The 18,885-nt window shown below is 41.4% G+C and overlaps 2 protein-coding genes across 2 annotated transcripts in view; one reads left to right on the top strand and one right to left on the bottom strand.

Moving 5' to 3' along the window:
* The window catches only part of SSUH2 (ssu-2 homolog), a 311,599-nt gene that overhangs the window by 54,122 nt on the left and 238,592 nt on the right, over positions 1-18,885 (top strand). The gene's annotated exons all lie outside the window — the stretch shown is intronic.
* LMCD1 (LIM and cysteine rich domains 1) overlaps positions 15,390-18,885 on the bottom strand; it is a 53,946-nt gene continuing 50,450 nt past the window's right edge. The window contains exons 5-6 of the mRNA XM_016134866.2: positions 17,743-17,958; positions 15,390-16,051 (exon numbers count right to left, since the gene is read on the bottom strand). Coding sequence (XP_015990352.1) covers positions 15,893-16,051; positions 17,743-17,958 — 375 coding nt within the window. The 3' untranslated portion in view covers positions 15,390-15,892. The remainder of the gene's footprint in view (positions 16,052-17,742; positions 17,959-18,885) is intronic.

Genomic DNA, 18,885 nt, shown 5'->3' with positions numbered 1-18,885 from the left:
TCTTGAATATGGTAAGTGAGGGAGGGAGGGAGTGGTGGAAGGTGAAGTCAGAGAGATTGACACCTGCTGTGTTATGCCGCAGGCCATGATAAGATGACTAGATTTTATTCTATGGGAAAACATCACAGACTGTAAATAGGAAGAGACATGAGCTGATGCATGTCAAAATCAGCTTGTGGGGAATGAGTCATGAGAGGCAAGAGTGGAGACTATTTGGAAGACAACTGAAGTTGATCTGGTGAGTGGCGACAAGAGCCTATGAGTGCCATGCACCAAGCCAGGCGATGAAAACACCACAGTCCAGTCTTCAGGGGCTCACGGTATAGAGAGGAGACTGCGAGAGAACAGACCCTTACAAACCTGGGACAAACATGAGCAGCTCATCCTTTCCACCATCCTCTTCCATTTGGGCCAGCTTTGTGAGCCTTGTCGCCCTAACTGGGCCACAGGGTTCTCGAAGTGCCCAACTTTCTCTTCAGAATTGCTTTCCTACTGGGAGAAACCAGCAAAGTGTCTGAAGAACTTACAAATCCCAGTTCTGCCTTGGAGTGCCAGGGCTGGCTCTCCCTGAAAGAGCTCATGAGGAAATGTCCTGGGCCTTGAGCTTCCATCTCTGCTGCCATCTGGGTGAACTGTGAGCAGGGTTCCGGGACCTTCAGTGTGTGCATTGAATCTGGCCAGCTCTGTGGGGGTTGTGGACTGCTTTTGCTGCCCCCTGATATACTTTCTTGTTGGAGTATATAGCTCAGAATTATTTCCCTGGGCTAATCAGGATTTTAGTGTGGATTCTGGGAGAATAATGGTTATATTTATCTCTCATGGTTGAGGGAACTGGAGTCAAACTCTGGCCAATATAGGGATCTTATCAGCCAGCAGACATGAGGCTCAGTGTGGATGTAACTAATTGGGATAGCGAGTGGGATTTCCGTTTGTTCTTAAACAGAGAGCAGAGGATCAAATAGCCTTGCAGGCAGACTCTAAGCGAAGAATTAAAATAAAGCAAGAAAACCATACTTTGTTTAGGATGACTCACTCCTTTGCCTTCCTATCCAATTAAAGTCTTTGGACTTTGGTCAAAAATTATGAGAATGACAACAAATAACATCATCAATAATTGCTACTTGTTTCATAGGTTGCTTCTAATACTTTTTTTTTTTAAAGAAATTTTTGAGATGTAATTGACATAAAATTTTGTAAGCTTAAGTTATACAACATGTTGATTTGATACATTTAGCTGATTATCACTGTGACATTAGCTCACATCTCTATCATATAACATAATTACCAATTCTTTTCTGTATGAGAACAATTAGGAGGGCAACTATTCCTGCATCTGCTGGTTTTCAATAGCCTTTAGCTCCAAATAATCCGTATGCCAAAGAGCCATATTTATTCTGATATCCTTCATTCGTGTAGACTTAAATTCGTAAGCCACCACTCTTGAAGAAGAGTAGAAAGAACTCATCACCAGCAACCAGAAAAATTGAATTTCAGTTCTAGATCTACTACCCCCTGGCCATGTAGTCTTGAGCAAGTCACATCTCTCCCAGGGTCTCAGTTTCCTGCAACATATTTTGCCATCTGTGAAATGTAGAGACACTCATCCTGGTTTGCCTACTACCAGGCAAGTGCCCTTGGGTTTGCTCTATAATCTTCCGGAGCCAAAGAGTTCTCATTTGCGAAAAGGAAATTAATAACATTTACTTCCACGTAGGCAAAACATGGACCCATGGTAGCATCCCCCAGTGTATGCTTTCTAGGCTGTATCACCGATAATGACACCTTCTTAATTGAATAACCTGTCTTGATGTTTTCCTCATCATAATATTCCTCTGCTCCACGCTGAATATATGGTGATGTATGATGATGCAGTGAGGGAAACAAACACAATTGTTTTTGAGTTTGTTTTTCCAAGTGCTGTGGCGTTTGTCAGTTTGGAGGGAAAAATAAGACGGAACAAGTACTCACCAGTGATGGAAGGCCAGGAGCTGTGCTGAAGGCCAGGAGCTGTGCTTGTGTTTCATGCGTAATATCTGTGTCTGCTGACATCAGACAGAAGGGCTGCCCTGGGTTAGCTTCAGGCCCTTTTCAGAGCTGGTTCCTTTCCTGTCATCAACATCTTAGGTGGGATACTGGCTCCATTCTCTTCCTGGAAGATCCTGAATTCTGGTCTGGCAACTGGCAGCTCCAGGGCTAAAATGCTGCTCTAACTGGTTGATTAGTTAAGGAAAAACAAAAGTGGGGAAATTTCTCTTAGTTCTCTTCCACTCAGCATGTGGGTTGCTTAGACAAAGTTTGGGTGATGGTTTTCCCTTACAGCATATGTGATGCAAGGCTGAGCTAGACAGGAGTTTAAGGGAAATTATTCAACAAGGCTTTTACAACTTTTGCTCAGTTTTCCAGCCTAATCTCCAACCATTGTTAATTTTCACAGTCCCCTCCTCCCAACAACACTCCCTTTTCTGCTCTTCTGATTTGAATCATGAGGTCAAATTGTTTGCTGTGCCTTTGATCTCCCCTCTTAACTTCCCTCTTTAAGGAACTTCCAGAAGGAGACTGCTGGGCAGCCTGAGAAGCCACAGTGGTCAGTAGCCAGGGATGAGCCTTGCAGTGATGTCTAGAGTTTCTCCCCTGGTTCCTGAGATCCTGGGGTCTACAGGGAGGCCTCAGCTGTTGTCGTCAGTTTGAGGCATAAGCCGATTGGGTGGGTGGGTCTCTAGCTGCCTTTCCTCCTGCTGTTTCATTTATTTCATATACAAGGAGACTGTATAAAATTTCATTGACATGAACAGTTCAAAAATGTTTGAACAGGCCTGAGTTAAGCTCATTAGGTGCTGTTGAAAGAACATTCATCTCAAACCAGATTAAGAGAAAGCCAATATTTCTTCTGGAAATATCAAATAAGCAGGCTGTATGCAGATAGGGTTCATTCTAACTTAACACAAGTCTTTCCTATCTGCTCTCACATTTGATCTGCAGCCATCCTGAGAGGCGGGCAGGATGGATAGTATCTCCTCCATTATACAGGTAACTATCAATATTTCCTGAAACCTCTAAGAGGTTTCATGACTATGACTCGCCCTGAGTAGAAAGCTCAGATCTAAGTTCAAGCTTTCTGTCTTCTAGGCCAGTGTTCCTTTTGTTTTGTTGACAACAGAAATACCTAGTCAAGAGAAAAGTTTTATAAGAGTTTATCTGAACCAAAATTTTGAGGACATACCCAGAAGCAAAATCTCAATAGTTTGAGAAAATGCTCCAGAGAATGGCAATTTTGCAGCTTATTTTATACATTAAAATCGAAGGGAGAAATGTAAGGAGAGTTACATGACATCCTTTAGTGGTAAATTAGGGGGATGAGAGAAAGCAAAGTGGGGAATTCTCTAGGATTAGATAAAAGGCAAAATGGAGAAACATACCTTTTTACATTGGTGGGTACAGAATAGTAAATAATTAACATTTACAGCACATAGAGATGGCGTGCAGGGAATAGCAAGATAACAATGTTCTGAGGTCTTGTGCTCTAGTACCTATGGTTGCACCTTTGAGAGGTCTAGAAAAGAAAATTATACTGAAATTTCAAAGGTGCATTATCCTAGATGCATAAGAACAATGGACAGAGCTCACTTAAAGTAAAGATTGACTTTTTCTAAGGAAGCTATAGGCCTGGGACATGACTGACCTCGGTGACCTGCCCACTGAGGAATTTATGATCAGACCATCCTGTGTGGTTACTTTTGGTCACCGAGTTTGCAAGGCTGGCCATGCAGGTCCTGCCTGAGCTTGTCAGATTTAATATATAGCCCCTTTTTTCATTTGTAGATTCATATCTAGAACCTCCTAGGGAGCCCTGGGTTGGCTGGAAGAGGACCCCAGCTAGAAAAAGTCTAAGCTAATGAAGGGCACCAGACTATACAACCCCCAAAGGAACTAAAGGCCATCAGGAACCAGAAGATGCAAGAAAAGCTGTTAAAACAGGGCGCAAAAAGAAATTCACATTTAAAAGGAAATTTCTATTTATAAAGGTGTCTGCCTGACTGGTAAAAGGAAGAGCAAGACTCTTAACAACTCTTATCAATAAAGAAAGTTCAGACTTGAATTTACATAACAAACCCTACTAAATAACCCTTGTTTACTGTACTTTTTCTGGTCACTTTCTTATAACTTGCCTCCCTGTCCTATAGTCCCCAAACTTCTTTCCTTCGCTTAGACTAAGATGGGTTACAAGCCTCATTCATCTGGCCCCCTCCTTGGGCGACATTTTGCTTTGTGAATGGCTAATTACATAACAGGCACATAGTTAAAACTGTTTTTTTTTTTCTATTTTATTAGTCCATCTTTTATCAGTTTGATTCGTAGATCCCTGCCACTGAACCTAAGATGTGTAAAGGGAAGAAGAACTTTTTTCCTTTCCTACGCTGGTCTGCCAACAGTGCCCAAATGCCAGGGCAGCAGTTGGGTAGGTGCAGTGAGCACAGTGTCAGAATGGTGTTCCTAGTCTGCAGGATCCTCAGAAAATTCCTCTCTTTATGTAGCAACTGAGGTTGACTCCTTTGATGGGTAATTTGGTGCTGGGGTATAGTGTCTGCCATTTTTCCTATTCTTAAATCTTTTTCTGCAGCAATGCAGTTAGGGTGTTTGCAGAAGGGGCGAACAACCAGAACGGGGGAGGGGGGAGGTGGGGGGTGGGGGCAGGATGGTAACCCCTCTGCTCCTCTAATGTGCTCATTAGAATAACCATTCAGACCTCTATCCAGTTGCCTGTATTTGACTTAGACTTTTGGAAAAAGCCAACTGATCTGATGTTAGCTTATCCATGGATTTTAGCTCACTGCCCATACCATCCACTTAACAACTTTGTAGGGAAAAACTGGAGGGAGAAACTCAAGCACATTAAATATGCATCATAACTCTAAGATGAATCCTCATTTTAGAAATGTAATGTTTTCATTTAATGTGTCCTTTGGAACTACAGAAACAAGATAGTTAAATTCTGTCTTCCATTTCTGCAAACTCACAGATGATATTCTTGACGTGGAAAAATACAAGTGATAGTTTTAACATATTATTTTATAAATCAGATTTTGTACACCATTTGTGTCCCTCCCACCCCCAGTTTGTCTAATCAGCTAAGACAGGGGTTAGCAAACTACAGCCCACTGGCCAGATCAGATCCATTTCTGGATTTTATAAATAAAGTTTTATTGGAACCCAAGCATGCTTATCTGTTTATGTATTGTCTGTGTCTGCTTTCCCACTGCAACAACAGAGCTGAGTAGTTACAACAGAGGCTATATGGCCCATAAAGCCTGAAATATTTACTATCTGGCTCTTTATAGAAAAAGTTTGCTGAACCCTGAAATAAGGTTACCATGGATGCAAACTGGTCACTTGCAGACCAGTCATAGCCTACGGGTTTTGCTGGTGTTTTAAAAAGTGAAGTAACAAGCAGCCATACAGGCAGCTTGGCTCTTGCTGTTGGCACCTGGCATGCTTTGTACATTTATTTCACCACTTGGACCCTTTAGGCACTGGAATCCCATCCCTGGTTAGCAGATCCAGGAAGGATGTTGGCTTTGAGGTCAGGAGACCTGGGTTGTAGCCTTGACTCTATCTTGAGCTTGCTGTATAACCCTGGTAAAGCTACTCTACTCTCTGGCCTCAGTTTCCCTGCTTTATAAGCTAGCCTCTAATCGACTTTTTCACTCTAACAAACCATAGTCTTGCTACTCCAGTTGTGGTTCCCAAACCAGTAGCATCGGTGCTGGAGCTTGTTAGAAATGCAGAGTCCCAGGCCCTCACCCAGACCAACTGAACCAGGACCTAAGTTTAACAAGCTCCCCAGGTGATTTTTATAAACACTATGTACTTCTCTCTAGAATATCACCTCCCTGGTGTGATGTTATAAGTGAATGATTATCTCTTTCATCTTTCTAAATTGGAGGTCTTTGGGGATTTCAATTTCTGAGTTGCTTATACCCCCAGGGTGAATTAGGTGAGACATGAAATGTATGGCCTTATCAGTATGTTTTCCCAGCCTTCTCCCAAGCACTCTCATAAGATGTTGTAGGACCCATTATGAGTCTAAGGGTCACTTGCCATTCTTAATACATGCACAGTATGAATACAAGGCAGATGACACCTGGTTTTGAAATGGCAGGTATCATCTATAAAGAAAAAATATTGAGTTTGTTAGACTTTATTTTTCAGTTTAAAATAATCTGCATGGCACGGTGGCACATTCTGGGGAGACTCATTCTGGACCCTTACAGACAGTATCTACATTCAGAGTTTGTGTGTGTGTGTGTGTATATGTGCTTGTGTGTGTATCCGGATGCTGAAATCTTTTAGTGGGCACATCATATTTGAGCATTTACTAGAAGGTCTCAGAGATTAGAAATAAGGAAAATAAGATTGCTGATAGACTTTAAAAAACAAACAAAAAAATTTTTTTAACCACTGTTTTTAAGAGTAGAGGAGATTGCAATCAAGTCATCTTCTTCCATGGGCCACTGTCGGGTAATACAAACAACAATAATGATAAAAACTGGTACTTACTGAACACTTACTATGTACCAGGAGCTGTTTTAAACCTATAAACATGCATAAATTCGTTTGCTCCTTAGAGCAACCCTATAAGGTAAATACTGTTACTATCCCCATTTTATAATGGAGAAACCTGGGAATGAAGTGAAATGGCTTACCCAAGGTGACCCAGCAGAATCAGAATTAGAATCGAGGCACCTAGCTCCAAAGCTCGCACTTTCCATGACAATGTTACACTGCCAGATATGTTGGATCTCTTTGGTGAGTTAATGGGAAAGATCATGAATGCTAGTGGCCTATTTGCTTGGAGGCTGGGAACATCCTGGGAAGGAGCATAAGCTGGTATTCTGCTGGGATTCAGGCAGGTCTGAGTAGATAATTGTTTGTTATTTCTTGCTCTCCTCTGATAGATTATAACTCCTTTAAGACAGGAGCCCTGTCTCCTTTCTTCACTATTGTATTTCCAATGCCTAACACAGTGCTTGAGGCATAGTAGATGCTGAATAAATTCACAGAGGATGAATGAGTTAAAGAATGAACTAGTGAGTAAGTGAATTGCCTATTGTTTGGAAGACAAACCACAGAGTCTGACATAACTATGAAATCTGGTAAAGGGCCAAATCAGTCACATAATTGGTTGATTCTCTGAGCATCTGAAGGAATCAATAAGGGCTTCCTGGAGGAGGGAGCACTCATGCCAAGAGCTTTGAAGCAGAGGTGGCAAAAGGGTGGCCTTTCAGGTGAGAACAAATACTGAAAGCTCATTGTTTGCAAGCTCAGGCCCAAGATATCACAGACACCTCCCCTGCAGAGGGAGACCACACAGGCAACACATTCAGCTGACAAACACCTTCCTACTTGGCCTGGGACTTTGGCTTGAGCATGTTCTTCCATCCAGCTTTGGCATCGGATGGTCCCTTGTGCTGGCCAACAATGCCTGCCTGTCTACTCCTGCTCCCCCTCTCTTTATCAGCTGAAGATGAACTCCACAGAGCTCTCCTGTCAACTGAAGCATGAACCATTCCCTTGTAGGGCAAAGGCTTGTGATTCTTTGCAATAATATTTCATAATTTATATATTTGATTAAAAAGCAGAACCTGTGCCAGCAGCCTGCATAATATAACATATTGGGATCATTAGCTGCTTGTGTCACTCTTCTATTTTAAAACTTTCCATATTTGAACTCATGGAAGTACATCCTTCACATTTATTAAACTTTTCCCATAAAAACAGTTTAGTAAGTCTCCATCATCTTCCACAGAACTAAACAGAAAAGGCCATGATAAAAACTTTTAAACATTTCCTTTAGGGATACCATTTTATTTAGGTCTTTGAACACATTTGTCTTTTCTTGCCAGTAATTAAAAAAAAAATCAAGATAAATGAGATTTTCAGTGGCATGATAATTACTTCAAGATGAGCTTTGTGACTTGGCTTCTGTCCTTGCTCTTTGCTGCAGTGCCTCCCAGGCCTCTCGGGAACTTCCATTCCCCAGTCCTGGTATAGTCTTAGTCCTTTGGATTCCTTGGGTTAGCTCTCATCCAATTTCTCTGACCGAGGCTTTTTTTGTGCTTTGCTCCTGTAGTTTAATCCACCCTCCTCCTCCTTGGCGAACTGAGCCTGCTCTGCTTTGCCCAGAAGGCTCCTCTTTGCCACTTCCAGCGCTGACAGGGCCTCTCTTTTGCAAGGGGCCTATTTTATATGATTCAGGTGTGGTTGTCTTTTTGAATCCTTTCTTGTTCCCATCAGAAATTGGCTAGTTGGCACCGTGATCAAGATACTGCTAGTTATAGTACCCTGGCCATCTGGGCACAGTAATCGGTCAAAAGATAGGCACATGTTGGGCCAATCCAAGTCATTCCAAGAAAGCCCTCTTTTCATTGGATTCACTGGCTTCAAAGACAAAGTGACCCTAGCTGCTGGTGGCGGCCATGTCTGCTACCATCTGGGTGAGTCTGCCTGAGGAAAAGAGAGGTGAGAGATGGAGAAAGGAAACAGATTCTTAACTTCAAAATCTGAACTACTGGATCCAGTTGTTCCTGAAGCTGGAACTTCTCTTGAACTTTCTCTAGAAAGAAAATTCTAAAATGTGGATTCCCTCTAATTTTGAGGGGGATTTAAACTGGCTTTAATTGGACTTCCCTCATTTGCAGCAAGAGAGTCCTGGAATATTTCTTCAGTCTGCAAGTCCAAATCCTTTTTGTTGTTCAAATACCGGTGTTGTCTCAAACTCAGACCAAAGAAACATTTTATGTTGATAAGTACAGTTTTTATGATAGAATGGTGGGAATCAAACCTAGAGATCATTTTGCTTTAAGTTGGAAGAAACCGACTGAGCGCAAATAGTAGTTGAGAAAAAAGAACAAATACACTCTTCCTTCATCAGCATCATCTCTGGTCCTGGCTTGTCAAAGGAAGAGACATGTAAATGGCCAACACACATACCATTGCATAGTCTTGTCTTTCATGTAACCTTCTAATATTCAAAGCCAAACATTTGGAGCCAAAGTCTGATAACCGAGTGGGTCGGATACTCATATCACCATCATCTACATCCTCATGGGACAGACTTGATTAAAAACCCAAATGAATTAGAGAATATAATGGCTTTGGAAATGTGTAATTCACTCAAGCTGCAATGAGAAACAGCTTGGGTATTAGTCACATGTTTTGGGCTATAATTAACAAGAACCCCACTAATGAGAAACTCTACGATGAAGAAATATATTACACAATAAGAAAATGCATATCCTTGCATAAAGAATAAGGAAATAATTGTTTCATGTAACAAGAAGTCTAGAGGTGAGTTCACTAACATAACAGGGACCTAAGCTCTATTTAACCAGCTTCGTCATCCTTAGCTTATTAACTTGGTTCCCTTGTCTCCTCAGAATTCTTGGACTAAGAGTTTCAACTTAACAGTACCCAGCTTAAAAAAAGGAAACTCCTTGAGAAATGACTGATTCCAAAGCTGGGATAAAAAAAAATACAAGATGAGCCAGAAACTCCTATTTGTGACGGAGTGTAAAATTATATTTAAAGCACGATGGAGACATATCAAAAGGACATAGCCAGCTTGAAGGAGCCTTCCTTGGCCAAATTTGGAACAATTTGAGCATCAGAATTAATAATGATAGTAATAGATGATAAACAATTTGATAAATAGAAACCTACAACTCCAAACTGATATAAATGAATGAATAAATAAACAGAGATAAGATAGAGCTTTTCCTTATAGTAGAATGATAACTAATAAACATTAAAGGAATGATTGAATTAGAGAAGTCAACATTTGGTAACTATCATGGTAATAATTCAGTCAAGAAACATTAATATGTGCTAATAACCAGTGGGTGGAATTTTTATGAACAGGATATTAACATAGTCTCAAAGTACCTTCCCACAAAATGCTCATTAAATACAAAGAGAAAAAGAGTAAGGACATTGAAAAAATCTTGCATAACTAAGTGTTTAAAATTAATAACAACATTAATGAAACAAATAAAAATCTTGTATCATCTGATAGGGCACAGTAAAAAGAAAACTGAATCATTTCCGTGGTATTTCTACCCAAAATTCATGACCTGAATCTAATTAAGAGAACATCAAACAAATCCAATTGATGGACATGCTACTCTAAGTAGCCTTTAATCGTCTAAGATGTCAAGATATTAAAGAAAGAGTAAACAGTTCCAAATTATAGAAAACTAAAGAGACAAGATACTTAAATGAAATGTATAATTCTGGACCAGATCTTTTTGTTATAAAAAACCTTATTGGGACAATTGGTAAAACTTGAATTAGATCTGAAGATTAGCTGATAGAATGCTCATTCCTGATTTTGATGGTTGTTTGTGGTGATGTAAAAGAATATTCTTATTTACAGGAATTACACACTAAAATAGGAGTAATGAAGCATTGTGTCAGCCACATCCTCAGATGGTTCAAGAAAAAAAGTTCTTTGTTCTCTTAACTTACTGGCAAGTCTAAAATTATATCAAAAAGAAAAGAAAGAAGAGTTATTTCTTCTAGAGCATTTCTTTTCACTAGGATAGAAAACTTTCTAAGCAGCTCCTCACTAGAGAAGCCCCTTTGGCCAAGATTGGGTCACATGCTGTTTCTCTAGCTGCAAAGGAGGCTGGGAAAGTGCTTTTATAGAATGAGAAATGGATTCTTCCCACAAGAAGAAGGAAGTGGGAGTGGAGAATGACAACCTGTAGGTGGTCAGCAATGTCTGCCTCAGTCTGAAGTTTTAATATTTGGTTTAGGCCATTTTGGAATATGGTGCCATTAGCAACAGTGAATCACCCAAGAGCTCTAGGCTGCTTGCTCTTTCATTTAGTTGCTATTCTCTCAAGTTCATAGGGGGAGACTTTTGCAAACTAATATTTATAATACAATAGAACCAGTGCAATGATCACTGTAAGCCAGGGGTATGGTGACAGCACAGGTAAATCTAAAACACCCCAGAGGGAAGAGTAAGGTCACAGAAGTGTTTCTAGAGAATTGAAGTGATAGGAATGCTGACTGCTCTTCTTGCTGACAAAGGGGGTGAATCATGTACGAGTTAACACTGTAGCATTTTAAAATATATGTCCTTCCAATTCTGGTATGGACTCCCATTCAGCTATGGCGTCCCTGTGGAAGAGACAGCAACTGGGGACAGTTGGGGACAATAGTGCAGAGATAGGGAAAGCACAGGGTACACATGGGGACCAACAAGCTGTCCATTTGGCTTCTGAAAGGGGAGCAGGAAGCAAGGTGGGTTGGAGCCAGGAAAATTAAGAAACTTGATTGCAAGGCTAAGAAGTTTCAACTTCTGTGTGTGCATTAGAGAGCCCCCGAGTGTTCTGAGAAGATAGTACATGACTAGGCTGTGATTTTGAGCAATTCTCATGAGCAGTCTATGGAGAGGGTGAGTTTGTGCCAGGGAGACTCACCAGGTGACTGTTCTGGGCCGAAAACATTCAAGGTGAAATGTAACCTGTGGGATGGAGGGAAAGAGGTGATGGGAAAGGATGATACTGAGTGACCGGTCAGATGGGAAGAGGAATGTCAACTCTGATTTGGGTGCTCCAAATCCAAGGATGGAGTGTCCTTCACAAACATAAAAAGGCAGGAGTATGCTCTAGGTGAGGTCTGCAGTGGGTCATCATTCCCACCTACAAGGATGTAGACAAAATTGGCATCATGCTAGGGTTTCAGCAGAGGAGAGATCATGTGTCTAGTCATCATCAACTCCTGCTTAAAACTCTTTGAAGTTTCACCATTGCTTCTAGAACAGAGTCCAGTCTTCTGTCACCCACAAAACTGGAGTACCTCTAATGACTCAGTGCTAATTTAATGTCCCATCACTCTCGGTGCTCCTGCTACACCAGTCTTCTTTCAGTCCCATGCATGTGCCACGGTTACAACGGTATCTAAAATAGCAGCAAATAGGTGTTGAATAAACTGGTGCTGCTCTAGCCCCAGGGCCTTTGCACATGCCATCCTCATATGCATCTTTAACCATTGTCCTTTTCTTCTTTGCCTACTCAGGTGTACTCACCCTTTAGATATCAGCCACTCTATCTTTTGGTTGGAGCACTTAGTTCTTTTCCATTCAAGGTAATTGTTGATAGGAATGTAGTTATTACTACCATTCTTTATTTCTGTTTTTGATACTACTTTTTTCTTTTTAAAGGAGTCCCTCTAACATTTCTTGTAGTACTGGCTTGGTGATGATAAATTCTTTTAGCTTATTATTATTTTTTTTTGTCTGGGAAGCTCTTTATTTTTCCTTCAACTGTAAATGATAGCCGTGCTGGATAAAATATTCTTGGTTGTAGATCCTGGATCTTCATCCTGTCAAATATTTTGTGCCAAGCCCTTCTGTCCTGCATGGTTTCTTTTGAGAAATCAGCTGCCAGTCTTATGGGTGCTTCTTTGTAGGTAACTAACTGCTTTTCCATTGCTGCTTTAAGATTCTCTCTTTGTATTTAACCTTTGGCATTTTATCTATAATGTGTCTTGGTGTGGCCCTCTTTGGGTTTCTGGTTTTTGGGATTCTCTGAGCTTCCTGGGGTTTTATGTCTATTTCCTTCACCAGGTTAGGGAAATTTTCTATCATTATTTCTTTAAATATATATTTGACTTCTTGTTCTCCCTCTTCAAGTACTCCTATGACACGGATACTTTTACCTTTAATGGTGTCCCATAGGCTCTTTAAATTATTATTATAGTTTTGGCTTCTTCTTTCTTGCCATTTTGATTTAGTGTCCTTGGCTTTCTCATCCTCCATATAGGTCATTTGTTCCTCTTCTTTATTTACTTTGTTTTTTCCATTTAATATACCTCTCATCTCAGATAACATGCTCTTCATTTCTGACTGGTTCACTTTTATAATTTCCATTTCTATTTTACTGTTTTTTATCTCTTTGTTGAAGTTCTCACTAAATTTATCTACTTTTCCCATAAGTTCATTGAGCATCTTTATAACCAGTGTTTTGAACTCTGCATCTGTTAGATTGCTTGACTCCATTATTTCTGGATCTCTGTTCTATTCCCTCATATGGTTTCTGCTTCTTTGTCTTCCCATTTTGGCTGCCTTTTTGTGTCTGTTTCTATGTACAAAGCAAAGATCCTATTAGTGTGGATTTGTGAAATAGGTGTCCAGTGGCACAGTCCTGAGAGAGGTTTAGCTGCAGACCAAATTTAGCCCAAGCCACTGCCCCTCCAGGGCCACCTGCTAAGATTCAGCAAGCAATCCACAGGTGCTGTGCTTGTAGTTGCCTCAAAAGGCAACACCGGAAACTGAGGCCAGCTGCCTCCAGTGTGAGTCTAGGAGCTGCTTAGCAAGGAACACGGGGTTGTGAGTTAGGGGAGGCGGAGTTTCAGGGAATTTTCTGGGTGGAGCAACCTCTGTTACCCAGTTTGATTAGGTCTCCACTATGGCAGTTCTGAGTCCGTGCACTGGTAGTGGGGACGGCTCAACAAAGGAACAATGGATACTGCTGCGCTTCCGTACAGAGTAGGTTGTGCCTCGGCCCTCACTCCAACAACTCAGTGTCCCCCTGTAAGTCTCTGGTCCCTCCTGCGCAGCCCAACTGGCACCGGTGCTCAGAGTGAGCAGGTCTGTCACTGTGAAAGTCCGCTCGCGGACATGGCCCCTTTAAGAACTGTCTGCAGCTGCCGGCTGCTGTGCTGCTGCTATGCCCTCTGTCCCACTCAGCCACTTAGGACAGGCAGCTTCACATCCTCACCCCGTCCTACCTTCTGCCGTTGCAGGGTGATTTCTTAGATTTCTCCCTGGTCGTATGGCTTGTTCATCTAGATGCCAGGTGATTTTTCTTTGCTGTTTGCTCCTTGTTTCTATTACAACTTTGTTTTGGTCACCAGAGGGATGAACAGAGCCTCTATCTATGCTATTTTCCCCCCTCCCCAGTAGCTATAATTTTAAATTGACTGTGGGAGTATTTTCCCTGGGTCCATCTCTCTCACAGACTATAAAATTCAGGGGGCATTGGTTTTTCTTCGAGTGCTATACCCCTATACTCAGCATGGGAATTGGAACTCTGTGGTGCTCAGTGAAGATCTGTGGAATGCATGAATGAGTGAGTGAACGAGTGAATATTCCACTGGTGGTTCTGGGAAGGGACTGAAAAGCAGGTCATGCTTGAGAAGCACCTCATAGGACAGGTGAAATTCCAACAAAGGAGCAGTCTACAAGTAACCAACTCACAACTTGCCAAAGCATCGATCAAAGGGAGTTTTTGCATATCTAGGACAAATAGGGAAACAAATCCAGAGAAATAATGGGTCTTAGACCAGGAAGACAACTAAGCCAGCTTTTGGAAGGATTCAGATGTCAGGGTGAGAACTTGGTTCTTAACTTGAGAGGCAATGGGGAGCCATGCAGGGTGAGTGAGGAAGATGACACAACCCACAGCTTCTCTTTGAGAAAACAGACTTTACAGGGAAAATGAGTGTGGCCGCAGAGAGGAGCTGGAAGCAGAAAAGCACCTTAGAAGGATATTGCAGTAGCTTTTGGTCAAACTTGCAAGCTCGTGAATGAGAGTATTGCAGATAAGGTATGATGAGAGCGAAATTTGGGTGGTAAAATTCAAGAGGCTTGGTGACAGATGGGAAGTTAAAGAAAGAGTGACGACCTCTGGTGACAGGACTGTGAGCTCCTACAACTCGTGCTTTTTTTTTTTTTTTTTGGTCCTTATATCTGCAGTAGAAAAAGAGATTTCTTTCCTTGAAAATTATGGAAAGGAAATTAATTTGGGGCTGCAAATGCTCAGAGAGGCCATAAAAGGAGAGAAAATCTTACCAAAAGACCTATTCTATTTGACTCATTCAATGCTCAGTTGGCAACGTTTAAAAGTAGAGAGGTTTCTCATAAAATGCTCATATTTCTTAAGGTCTGGTCCACACTGGTCACCATGTCCCAGGTGGCATCACTCATTAGTTGAGCCTGGGCGGCCCTGTTTAACTGATCTCTAACATTCTACCTGGTGTTACTTCCAGAGGGGTTTATACGTTAACTGCCCTAGACTCTGAAGGCAGCTGAGTTGGGTTCCTGCTCTTTAAGTAGCTCCTCATTTTCCAGGAGGCTGCTTTTTGGTATACCGTGAAATGTTATGTGAATGTTTCCACCAGTGATTTGGGGGACCTGAAACTGGGGTTGAGGGCTCTGCTTCAAGGGCCTCCACTCCCCCAAAGAAATTTGATGAGACACAAGCGATGAAGAGGCATATCAGCACTTACAGTGCCTTCTGCCAGCACCAGCATTCAGGGTCATGGGGTTAAATGGATGCTGTGAAATCACTATCCCGGTGTAAATAATTAGATAAGGGCATACGTAGACTGCATAAAATGTTTATTGATATGTTTATCATGCCAAAAAAAGTTTTTATTTAAAATTCAAATTCCATTGGAAAGGAGGCAACAAACAATCATTGGGATCCCAGCCTACTCCTGGAGGAGTTCCCATGCTCACGAAAAAGCACGCACATTCTAAAGCTATGTGATTTGATCACTCAGAATTGCATTCTGGGAAACTCCTAGAGATCATTTGCAGGATGCCAACTGTGTCTTTAGTTGGTAGCTGGGAAACAACAACAAAAACAAAATAACTCCATCCTAAGATTTCCCAGAACATTTCTGGCTTTGAAACTATTGACCCTCAAGGATCCACCATCACCAAGCCAAGAATATATGTGTATATATATTCTCACTGGAAAAAAAAAAATCATTGTTTTTGTTGCTTGCTGGCTGTTGCATCAGACCCTTAGGATGGCCTCAGCACTCCTGGCTTTCCTTCCGAGTGGGCTCCTGTGGATTCTGGCAGTGGATAGGCAGCCCTTCAGGAGTGTTTGGACTTGCTGCAAGTTGGGCATAGAAGCTGACCCTTGCTGACAATGTACGCCCGACCGCTCAGCTGCTGCTCACAGCCCTCACAGACAAAGTGCTTTCGGTGCCAGGCCAGGTCTTCCACACGCTGGTAGTCCTCTGAGAATATTATCTGGAGAAGAGAGCAGAAGAATCGAATCTAGCAGAGACAGTAATTAAGGGTAAGTTGTAGGATGGTGGTTCATCCTACCCTATTCTTGTTTTGACTTTTAAATGCCTCAGTGGAGAAATATGATATCAGTCTGAGCCAATAAGTATAGTACTTGGTGAAAGTTATATTTGCATCTTAGGTTTTCAGAGGGAAAATAAAGTCCTCCGCTATCAGCAGGTTTTACTTAGCTAGCCTCTGGGACACTCTTTGGGTCAAATACAAAGCCCAGCTGTGTTCTGAGATGGGATTACATACCCTGATGAGGACAGCTTAATGAGAGCTAAACTGCCAACAGCCAGGCTTCAAGAGCAAGAGCCCATGGGGTCACTCGGGCTTATAATATTGTGATATTCGTGTTTGGAAAAGATATACTTGAGGAACCACTGAGGCACAGAAAGGGAAGGATAGCATACTAGTTAAATGTGCCTTTTGATTTTGGGGTCAAACAGGAAACAGGTATGAGGTTTCGCTTAAACAGCTTTGTGACTTGGGACAAATTGCTTAATCTCCTTGTGTCTCAGTTTCCAAATCTGTAGAATGGAGATATAAATACTGTCCATCTCATAAGTTTTTACAAGTTTCTATCTATGAAGTGCTTGGAATAGCGACGGATACAAAGTCACTGCTATATGATTATCGCTGACCTTTCTGAGCTGCACTTTTCTCAAATGTAAAATGGAGGCAATGAGTATTTCTACCTAAAGGATTATTGTGAGATATAAATGGCATATCACACATATAGAGTATATAGCAAATTACTGAGATATTATCAGTCCTTACTAAAGGATAGAGTGTTGTCACAGTGAGTGTACTGCTGTCCTCACAAAAATGGGGTTGTGGGCCAAGCCTGCTGACAGTTCTTAATCTAGCTCACAAAAAGCACATACATTCATTCACTTGATGACAGAATTATTAGTAAGAGGCCATAACTTCATATGGAGACCAACTGTGGAAGGTGGTAAAAGGCAGATATTGGCTCAAAATACCTCATATGTGCCCAGGATGAAGATAGTTTCCTGTCACCAAATGCATGCAGACAGTAGATGTCATAATTATTAATATATCTTAGAGTTCTTCTAGTCTTAACCCATACTGGAGAGTTGAACCCCTTTCAGAGCATCTCTAACTAACTATGGTATTGCATTGTGTTATGTTAATATTATATTATATTATCCTAAGACTAATTGCGGTGCCCACCTATTAGTCACTCAGTCAGGCCCATAGCAAGCATTTTCATGTAGTATCTCATTTATCTGCATAGCAACCCCATGGGATAGGCGAGGTTATCCTTCCCATTTTATAAGTAATAAAACTGAGGTGTAGGAGTTAGATAACCACGTGATTAATAGATGCAAAGCCAGGTTGGAACATGGGCAATCTGCCTCTTGGTGCACCCGCCATGATGTTTTTCTGAGTACTTACTAAGTGCCAAGGACAAGACTGGACAGGTATTCTGTGTCTGACCCATCCCAATAACCCCATGGTTGTTGCAAATGAGAAAACAGAGACTGAGAGCACGAAGCGAGACCTGAGTCTCAATTTTCCATTCTGCAGATCACGTCATCAACAAAGTCACATGCCCCTTGGCCTTCGAGTCCTCTCCCACAGTAGTGGGGGTGGCCACCCTACTATCCAGCCCCATTGCCTCTCACCTCATCACAGCCAGAGCACCGGGGCCGGATTGTCTCGCAGTAATGGCGGCCACACCAGGGTGCACCATCCTTCCAGAAGTAGATGAGGTCCACCAGTGGGTCGGAGCACTTGATGCACACAAAGCAGGCAGGATGCCACTGCTTGTTGTAGCCTGCCCTGTCTGAGTAGACCACAGGGGTGTCGGCGGGGGCCACTCCCTTGCAGAGCTCACAGATCTAGAAAGGTGGGGGAGGACCCAAAAATACAAGGTAGTTAGGAGAGCACTGTGACATGGCTTCCAGTTTTGACTCCAGTCTCTTTACTGCTTGGGTGACCTTGAGCAAGTTACTATACTTCTCTGTTCCTTAGTTTTCTCATCTGCAAAGTGGGATAATAATATTGCTTACCTAGTAGGTCATTGTGAGGACTAAATAAAGTACTTATTTAGCACAGTGGTTCTCAAACTTTTTGTTCTCAGGACCATTTATACTCTTAAAAATTAAGAACCCAAAGAGTTTTTTTGTTCATATGGGTAATAGCTACTGATATTTACCATAAGAGAAATAAAACTGAGAAAAAGTAATTATTAATGTACTAAAAAATAATAAACTGACATGTTAACATCAATATTTGTAATTTAAAATAACTGTTTTTTAAAACTGAAAAATTTAGTGAGAAAGGTGGCATTGTTTAATATTTTTGCAAATCTCTTAAATGGCTCAGTAGAGAACTGCTGGGTTCTTGTAACTACTTTCGCTTTTCATCTTTTATGTTATGCTGTTTTGTTTGAAATAAGAAGTTGGAAAAGAAAGGGAAGAGTATTTTAATAGCCTTCCCAGATAACTGTTGATAGTTTTCTGTGATTCTACATCAAAATTCAAGTGGTAGTTTCTCAAAAGTTAAATGGAATTTGAAACCATATCAATCAACTTTTTATCCTTGTTATATAAAAACCCATTGGTTCACCTTGTACTTGGAATGGATTTTTACCCATGTGTGATTATTTTGCAATAAGTCACACATATATATCACTGTGTGGTCACTGCCCATAGTTAGATTTCATTCCTTAATTACATACTTAATAAGATGGTAAAAATTGAGGAAAGAAAAACCACATGACAAAAAATATCCAGGTACTGATAGCAGTCCCTAGGCATAGGGGT

Source organism: Rousettus aegyptiacus, unplaced genomic scaffold (assembly GCF_014176215.1).
Source record: "Rousettus aegyptiacus isolate mRouAeg1 unplaced genomic scaffold, mRouAeg1.p scaffold_m13_p_4, whole genome shotgun sequence".
NCBI lineage: Eukaryota > Metazoa > Chordata > Mammalia > Chiroptera > Pteropodidae > Rousettus > Rousettus aegyptiacus.
The sequence above is the reverse complement of the archived record's forward strand: the minus strand, read 5'-3'. Positions and strand labels throughout refer to the sequence as shown.